The sequence below is a fragment of the Eriocheir sinensis genome, chromosome 37 (assembly GCF_024679095.1).
Source record: "Eriocheir sinensis breed Jianghai 21 chromosome 37, ASM2467909v1, whole genome shotgun sequence".
NCBI lineage: Eukaryota > Metazoa > Arthropoda > Malacostraca > Decapoda > Varunidae > Eriocheir > Eriocheir sinensis.
In genome coordinates this window covers 12,886,571-12,896,007 of record NC_066545.1, presented here as the reverse complement: position 1 = coordinate 12,896,007, position 9,437 = coordinate 12,886,571, and the positions used below count along the sequence as shown (strand labels likewise).

Genomic DNA, 9,437 nt, shown 5'->3' with positions numbered 1-9,437 from the left:
GGTGCAGGAGACACTTTATGGGTCAGAAATGTGTAAATAAAAGACGTTTTGTACGACAATTTGACAACTCTGCTTCCTCGGCGTCTTGTTGTTTTCTTCTTCATGCCGGATTGTCGTACTCAGCGTCTTACCATTTGTCGATTTCCAGCCCCAGAACTGTCTCCTACAAACCAACAATTAGATTTATTTATAATTATCGTGGGCCTTGGCGAGCAGTCTAATATGTAATAAGTCTGTGCCTAAGCCCTTGGCGTCTCTGTCTCCCTTTGTATCAGCGCTATTTAAAGTTTTCATTTACTAATTATTACCTTTTCTCCACGCGCAATCATATTTATATATTTCAATTTAGGTTTTGGTACAGATTGCTTTTACTAACGCGCCCATATCTTCTTTCCTACTTAACCAGCTGCTCTTCTCTTAAACTGTCTTTTACCGGTTGTATCGCCTTTTTCTACTCCCGATTTGGACTTTACCTACTCTCAAGACCATGTTGTTATATCCATCATATCAAACTAGCATTTCTAAATTAAGACATCTGGGCCATGGTAGGATTGTGAAGCACCTCCGTGAAATGGCTGGCTTAGTATTTTGAATATTATAGCATCTTCCATTTAGCGTAACCCGTTTCTGGGTCGTGATCTGTAGAGTCCCTCATAGAGTCCTGACAACCTAAGATTTGGACGCCATTATTGGCCCTGTGTTTTCGCCGCGCTTTTCAAACACTAGCACACGGTCTCGCGGCGAAGACAGGGCCAATAATGGCGTCCAAATCTTAGGCTGTCGGGACTCTATCTATCAAGGGACTCTACAGATCATGACCCAGAAACGGGTTACGCTAAATGGAAGAGGCTATTAGGTATGCATGGCAGCACGCCTAGCTATGAACACTCGGGCCAAGGTATTGGGTCGATTTCTCAGTCTCTTCCGCCTTGCACATCAATTATTTCCAGTGGCCAGAACAGATAGATCAGTCTGGTTCTAATGGGTGTTTTTCATGGTAATGGCACAGAAGGGTCAAGCTACCAATAGAATCATATAACTACCCCTAGAAATGCCCAGAAATCCTATGAAAGCCTTGTTGAATGTGTCCCCTTGTATCAACTATTCTCAAATGCCAAAAAGTAAATCGGTCTGGTTCTATCGAGTGTTTTTTAGGGTCATGGCACAGGAGGAGGGTCAAGCTATCATTAGGGTCATAAACCTACCCATGGAAATTAGTAGAAATCCCATGAAAGCCTTGTCGAATGTGTCCTTGGGCGTCGAAATGTCTTTTTTAAGATTATGAGGAAGAAATACATGCATTCAGACAGCTATAAGGGACCTGCTGCATGAAGACAGGGAAGGAAGGAAGGAAAGAATGAAAATAAGGAAGGAAAACAGGATGGAAGAAAAGTGAGGAAAGAAAGGAAAGATGGAAGAAAGGATGGAAGGAAGGCAGGGGGAAGTAATGAAGGAAGGACCAAATGGCATGAAAAAGAAGGAAAAAAGAGGAATAGGTACAAGATGAGGAAAGGATGTCAAGATTGACTTACCAAGTAAAATCTCTCTCTCTCTCTCTCTCTCTCTCTCTCTCTCACACACACACACACACACACACACACACACAGAGGAGGTATATAAAACATCACTAAGTATATTTATTAACCAAGTTTTAATGATGGTGAGCCGGGCTGGTCCACGGGCCTGACTGACTTCAAGTCCCGCCAGACATTATTCGTTTTCAATATACCCAAGGCGGCGTGAAGACTCCCCCCCTCACCCCCCACACCCCCCACAAGGTCCAGCCCCAGAGGACGCCCCCCCTCATCTATTCACTAAAAAAAAGGAAGAGGAGGTGGAGAGGAAGAGGAAGAGGAGGAGGAGGAGGAGGAGGTGGGTTGTCATTCTTGCTGTGAGATGAAGTGAATGAAAATAAAAAGTGGAAAATTCAATGAAAATGTTACAAATGAAGCAGAAAATAAATTACAACAAGCAAAATTAAAAAACGAGTAACGGACATGTTTTCTTTCGTCTTCCTTTTTTTCCTCTTAATCCAAAGTCTGTTGTTGTTGTTGTTGATGATGATGATGATGATGACTTATTACTAATGCAGCTGTCAAGACTGTACTGTTGCATTTGGTTGACTGCTCATCCTTACAACTTAAACAACCCAAAAAATTAGCCATGAGATTTTGGGGCACAGTTGTGGATCAAAATGAGATTAGTTTGAATGTATGGAAGTGGAAGGGAGAGGGGGGAGGTATCAGTGTACTCATGGTGTGTGTGTGTGTGTGTGTGTGTGTGTGTGTGTGTGTGTGTGTGTGTGTGTGTGTGTGTGTGTGTGTGTGTGTCATTACAATCATCGCTATCATCCTCATTTACAAACTTATTTTCTGTACTATGAACACACACACACACACACACACACACACACACACAGCTTAAAGCACATAAAAATCTACTAAACGGAGGTATTTCTTACATCGTGAAAAGAAAATGACTTTGTACTTTAGTGTGAAGTGATTCCATTTGTCTTAACACAAGGCAAAGCATACGTACAGACAGACAGACAGACAGATGTGCTAACTGTGAATGGATAGAATATGGATTACTTTCTCCTCTCTCTTCTCTCTTTCTTACTTAGCCTGGCCGTTCACCTTCTCCTCCTCCCTTTCTCAGCTTTCCCTTTATCCCTCACCGAACCCTATTTTTCCTCCTCTCCTCTCCTCCCTCACCACAGTTTGTTAAGTCTCCGCAAAGCATATGCTCTCTCTCTCTCTCTGTATGTGTGTGTGTGTGTGTGTGTGTGTGTGTGTGTGTGTGTGTGTGTGTGTGTGTGTGTGTGTGTGAGAGAGAGAGAGAGAGAGAGAGAGAGAGAGAGAGAGAGAGAGAGAGAGAGAGAGAGAGAGAGAGAGAGAGAGAGAGAGAGAGAGAGATAATAATAATAATAATAAAAAAATAATTATAAAACCTTGACAACTAAACTATTCTGCTGCTGAATGCAAAAAAAGAGAGTGAGTGAGTGAGTGAGTGAGAGGTGGGCATATATACCGTTAAGTGAGGTAGAGTATGTCTGGGCTGGGTGGGGAGAGAGAGAGAGGGAGAGAGAGAGAGAGAGAGGGAGAGAGAAGACTGGAGAAGGCATGGGAGGTGAAGGAAGGAAGGGAGGAGAGGGATGAGGAAGGGAGAGAGGAGGTCAGAGAGGACTGGAGAAGGCATGGGAGGTGAAGGAAGGAAGGAAAGGAGGGGGCTAGCGGAGGGCTGGGGCTTGAGGGTTTGACGAAGGTATCCGTTCCATAGAAAAATAATAATGATAACAAAAAGATAAAATGCAAGAAAGGAATCCCTCAAAACACAGCAAAAAATGAATTAGGGAATTGTCTACATGGCACAGTGTATGATTGAACGTCTGATAACAGTGATAATGATAATAAAAATGTGACCTCTCAGCGATATCGATACACACACAAAAGTAATAAAAAACGTATAGAAAAAGAAAAAATATACAGACGCAATTATTTCTTCTGTCCGTCTGCCCTTCCTTCCTTCCCTCCGCCAAACTGAGGCACGGAAGATACACACACTCATAAATGAAAGATCACTCCTCTTCCCGTTGGTGAAAAAAAAAGGGGGAAAAAAAAGTTCCGCAATGACACACAACTTAGGAAACGGCGCAGCTACCCCAGGCGCCAACAACAACAACAACAACAAGAATATAGCGCTAATAATAATGATAATAGTGATGAAAAAATAAAAATAAACATACTACGATACTGATGAGAATGACAGCCAGTGGTAAAAAATAAACATCCTTGTAATAATACTAAATAATGATGACAACAAAAATAAATTAAAAAGCTACAACAAAAAAAAATTAAGCACGGAAATAAAAAAAATAACGTCTCGCTTCCTCTTTTTATCTCGATTAACACAAAAGAAAAATAATAATAAAGAAAATAACATCAGTCCTTTTTTCTTCACTTTCTCTCTCTCGAACGTCACATCCATTTTTTCAAACACGTTACAAAGAGCGGTGAAACAAATAATGAAACAGAACAAGGGAAAAAAAAAAGTATACACAAAACTAATAAATTAAGTCCGTCACCCCTCGCACTACTCACAGTTCAGGGTCACTTTCTTTCCCCTCTTCTCCCTCCGGCAACAACAACAAAAAAAAAGTTCTCTGTGCGTGCCCCAAAACGCCTCCGCCGCACCCCCTGCCAGCTCCTTCTCCTCCTCCTCATATATCTTTTCTGCAACCTCCCTCCGCCACAAAGTAAAATATACAAACATTACAAACTGAAAAGATCCATCAGTAGCAATGTAGGTCCTCATTTCATATATATTGTTCTTGCATTTTCCTCTTTTCCAATTTTCTTTATAGCCTTACAAACACACACACTGGGGGAGTCAGAGTAAAATCAAGTTCATGTCCTTGCTTGTCTGTTTAAAGTTCTGCATCGGGGAGGTGATTGGGGTGACGAGGGGGTGATTTGGGGTGTAAGGAGGGTGATGGGGGGGGGAGGGTAAAAGAGATGTACAGCAAGATCACCGACTCAGTTATGTATCGTCTTTTCACGGCACTGGGGGTGATGACGGGGAGGGGGTAGAGGAGGGGTGGGGTGACGGGTGGTACTGGTAGGTGAGGGGTGAGGGGGGGCAGTGATGGGTGGTGGTACTCCATGAGGTTTGTCTTTTTGGGTTCGTTCCTGTTTGTTTAGTTTCCGTTTTATTTAGTTTTTTCATCGTTTGCATCGTTTGTTTATTTGCGTGTTCATTTCTCCGTTTTCTACACTCACCATCCACTGTCAGGGGTCAAGACTTCTTTTTTTCATTTTTTTCATTTTTTCACGATAAATCACTTGAAGAAGGAGAAGGAAGAGGAGGAGGTGGCAGAGGATGATCAGGAGAGAGGGGGAAGGAGAGAGTGGAGGTTATTAGTCTCGTTTTCCTTGTCCCATAATCCATTTTCTGTGTCTTGGCCCCCGAAGCCCGTTTTCTATAACCTAAGAAAGCACAGACTAAAGTAAACCTTGTACAATGCCGAGGATTCACGTTTTCTTTACCCCGTGGCCCCCAGAGTCCTGCTGGGGTGAGGCGGGGTGGTGGGGCAGCCTGGTGGGGGTGAGGCCTCGACTTGGGGAGGGGGGAGGGAGGGAGAACGGGGGTGTAGTTGAGGGTGTTGGTGGGGGCAGGAAGGGGATGTGTAAAGGGGAGGTGGGGAGGGGGAGGGGAGCCGAGTCCTCATGAGTCATACTAGTAGTGACCCTCAGCTCATGTGTGTGTGTGCGTGCGTGTGCGTGTAAGTGTGTGATGATAGGTGTATGGTTATTGTAAGTGTGCGTGAGTGTGTGTGTGTATGTGTGTGTGTGCCTGTCTGTGTGTGTGCGCGCATGTGTGCACTGAGATCAAGCAATGGCCTCGTCTCTTGGTCCGAGTGGCCGAGGGGAGCCGAGAGAGGTGAGTCTGGGCGTCCTGAGTGAGTGGGATGCGCCTCCCTGTATTGTACTCTTGACTGGTGGGAAGGGGTGGCCCGCCCCTCCCCTCACCCCCCTATGTGCTCCCCTGCGGTGCCACGGGGAGGCAACTGGGGCGTGGGGGAGTGTGTGGGAGGGCGGGGCGGGCCTGAGGCAGTCTGTGGGTTGGTGGGAAGTGTTGCCGAGATCATGGGCTGGATCCTCTTGCGTGGCGTGGCGTTGAAACTGCCGAGTGGCCAGAGCGCGGAAGGCTTCGGCGATGAGGTGCGGGTGGGACTGGATCATGGACTTCCATCCCTGTGTCTCCATGACGTCAGTGGCATGTCTGTTGGGGGAGGGCGGAGTTAAAAGCTTGTACAGGATGAAGGGAGGGATGGAGAGATACCACAAATACAGCAGTCAAGTGGCGACGAACAAAATATCAAGTTAAATCACATACGCTTACAAATAGTTAGATGAGAGGTGGAAGGGGCTATTTAGGAGGCCATTACAGTTAGGTGATCATAAGAGTGTCAAGGCTAAGAAAGGGGTACCGTATGTTAGAAAATAGCAGTACATTCAAAGAAGTAAATAAAGATAGGTCTAGTTTTCATTTTTTCTGCTTATCTTACATTTTTCTTTGCCTCTGTCTTGGCCTTGGTATTTCTCTTTTTTCACACACACACGATAAAAAGTTAAGTAATGCCGAATACTCACGTGTTGATAAATTCTATGGCCTGCGCCTTGAGTTGGTCGGCCGAGTGGAGGTCAGCCAAGATGAGGACGTCGGCGGCGTTCTCCGTGCTCAGGTTGACACAGAGAGCCTCCTCGCACATCACCTTCAGCCGCTCCAACGCGTACTGTAAATGGGGGGCAGGTTAGAAGGTGAGGGAGCAGGAACATGACAGCAAATGAACGCAGAGAGTGAGGGAAAAATTGAAGGGGGAGGGTAAGGAAGGGGAAGAACATGACAGCAAATGAATACAGAGTGAAAAATTGAAGGGGTGGGGGGTAAAGGGGAAGAACATGACAGCAAATGAACGCAGAGTGAGTGAAAAATTGAAGGGGTGGGGGGAAAAGGGGAAGAACATGATCGTAAATGAACGCAGAGTGAATGGAAAATTGAAGGGGGGAGGGTAAGGAAGGGGAAGAACATGACAGCAAATGAATAGAGTGAAAAATTGAAGGGGTGGGGGGTAAAGGGGAAGAACATGATTGTAAATGAATGCAGAGAGTGAATGAAAAATTGAAGGGGTGGGGGGTAAGGAAGGGGAAGTACATGACAGCAAATGAACGCAGAGAGTGAGTGAAAAATTGAAGGAGGGGGTAATAGTAGGCAGGTTAGAGGGAGGGATAGAAGGAACATAACAGCAAACAAATAGAGAAAGTGAGTGAATAATATTAAACTCTCCATTGAATTATACAGCAAGACATTTATTGTACGGGTGTGAAGGGGTGAGGAGGAGGAGGAGGAGGAGGAAGATGGGACAGGGCAATAATGAATCAAGGAAAATCATGGAAAGGAAATTGACAGACAGACTATCCACTGAATTATAAAAAAGAGAAAAAAAAAAATAACCATACAAAAATCATTACAACCTTAACAAACACACAGACATGACGGTTAGCATTTATTTTTTATTTTATTTTTTTATTTTTTTTGTTTACTGCTCATTTACCTTACTGAAAAACACACACACACACGCACACACGCACCTTGTCAGCCGCTGCCAGTAGGTCATCGGCCATCTTCTCGAGGTTGGTGGCCTTGCCTGTGTAGATAAAACGTAGCATCTCCCTCAACACTTCATGGTCCACATCTTGGATTTCGACGCGATTGTGCTTCCGCTCCTCCATCTCGTGGGCGAACATTGCCGCGAACACTGGAGACCGGGCTGTGTGGGGAGGAGGGGGAGAGGTTGATTGATTGATTGGGCTATTTATCAACGGCAATGCAACTACAGTGGTCATGTGGCGGTAAACATATCCGAGTTAATCAAAATCCTCTAAAAATGATGTAAAAGTAACCACCATTAACAGCAACCCTACAGGAGATGGAGGAAGAAATGGTGGTGAAATTTGATGGGGAGAGGAGAGGATGAGGTAGTGAGCGATGAGTGGAGGAGGAAGTGGTGATGATTGTGGTGGTGGGAGGAAAGAGGATGAGGTGTTGAGTGGGTGACGAAGTGGTGGTGAAAGACGAAGAATGGAATGGTGAAAAGTAAATACCATAGTGGGTGACGGGAGTGGTGATGAATGGACGAGGTGGTGAGGTAGATTCTTGTCCGCAGTATAAAAACCAACCACAACATATGACCAAGAACACACACACACACACACACACCTGCGAGAATAGCCTTGTGGGCCTGGAACTCCCTCCCGGCGACGGAGAGGGTAACATCTGAGAACCGCTGAGACTCAAAGAGGCTGCCCAGCTCATCGGAGAGGCGGCAGTCGGGAACCTTAAAGTGGATGGCATTGCTTTGCCCGGAGATGTTTACACTGTCTGCCACTACCGACACCTGCGAGGGGAAGAGAGTAGTGGTGTTAGCGAGGGTTAGAGAGAGGGGGTAGTGCAGTGTTAGAGGTGGAGTAAGAGAGGAGGGAATGAAGGAGTGGAAGCAGGTTTTGATTTTGTAACTGTGGGAGGAGTCAAGAGTAGTGGTGTTAGTGAGGGAGAGAGAGGGAAATAAGTGTTAGTGGTGGAGTGAGAGAGGAGGGAATGAAGGAGTGGAAGTGTTTTGATTTTGTAACTGTGGGAGGAGTTAGAGTAGTGGGTAGTGGAGTTAGTGAGGGTCGGAGAGAGGGAAATAGTGTTAGCGGTAGAGAGATAGAGGCAAGCATGAAGTGAGGGCTGGAGATACAGAAATGAGGTGTTAGTGGAGTGATAGAGAAGTGATGAGTAGTGGAAACAAGTGATGACGTTGTGCCGATGTGGTGGAGTTAAGAGTAGTGGTGTTAGAGGGCTAGAGAGAGAGAGAGAGAGAGAGAAATACAGTGTTAGTGGTGTTAATGAAGACTGGAAAGAGGGAAATGTAGTGTTTGTGGTTGACAGAGAAGAGCATGAAGTAGTGAAACAAGTATTAACATCATGACTCTTGGCAGGACATCAGCGTCAAGGCCTCACCTCACAGTAGAGTGTCAGCTTGTCGTCTGGGAGAAGCCCGTTGGCCTCATCCAGCAGAAAGTCACGGCGGATGAACTTCTTGAACCCCCAATCCTTGCCCTGTACGAACCTGTAGGCACGTTGGCTCTCTGGAAAGGAGGACAAGGAAGGTTACACACACACACACATACTCAGAAAGCTACCGCCTCCTCCTCGTCCTTCCCTTCTTCCACGTCTCTACATTGAAACACATCAGCTGCTCCTTCTTCTAATACACCTCCTTTTACACATGAGCACCACACCACTGCTCCTCCTCCTAAGCTTACATATTTATACACAATTCCTCCTCCTCCTCCTCCTTCAATTGGTTTGCATTACTCTCCTTCTCCTTCTACACTCACACACATACACAGCCTATACATGTTATCCTCCTCCTCCTCCTCCTCCTCCTCCTGCTCTTTCTTCTGCATATATACACATACAAATAACAGCTCCTTCTCCTCTTCCTCCTCCTAATTGGAACAGTATCTACACAGCCCTCCTCCTCCTCCTCCTCACCTTTCTTCTTCCTCCTCCTGCAAATATTCATACAAACACAGCTCCTCCTCCTCCTACTTTTCTTCCTCCTCCATCTCCTCACTCACAGAACACACACAGACTATATGTATTCTCCTCCTCCTCCTCCTTCAGACACTCACCCATTGCCTTGGTCTCCTCTCTCTTGGCGTTGAGGATTGAGAACTTGAACTTGGCGCGCACTTCTGACTTATTGGAGGACACAAGGAGCAGGTAGAGGGAGAGGTAGTCCTTGCTCTCCTCGTCCAGCCCCTTGGGGTTAACCCGGAGACACCTGTTGGGGGGGAGATGGGGAGTTAGTGGGGCCTTGGGGAGATGTG

General features: G+C 45.8%; 1 protein-coding gene across 2 annotated transcripts in view; it reads right to left on the bottom strand.

Moving 5' to 3' along the window:
* Positions 1-2,256: 2,256 nt before the first annotated feature.
* Positions 2,257-9,437, bottom strand: part of LOC127008270 (speckle-type POZ protein B-like) — a 118,208-nt gene continuing 111,027 nt past the window's right edge. For both annotated transcript variants that reach the window (XM_050880055.1, XM_050880053.1), the window contains exons 5-10: positions 9,240-9,391; positions 8,563-8,690; positions 7,780-7,957; positions 7,152-7,330; positions 6,153-6,295; positions 2,257-5,781 (exon numbers count right to left, since the gene is read on the bottom strand). In XM_050880055.1, the coding sequence (XP_050736012.1) occupies positions 5,388-5,781; positions 6,153-6,295; positions 7,152-7,330; positions 7,780-7,957; positions 8,563-8,690; positions 9,240-9,391 (1,174 nt within the window). In that variant the 3' untranslated portion in view covers positions 2,257-5,387. The remainder of the gene's footprint in view (positions 5,782-6,152; positions 6,296-7,151; positions 7,331-7,779; positions 7,958-8,562; positions 8,691-9,239; positions 9,392-9,437) is intronic.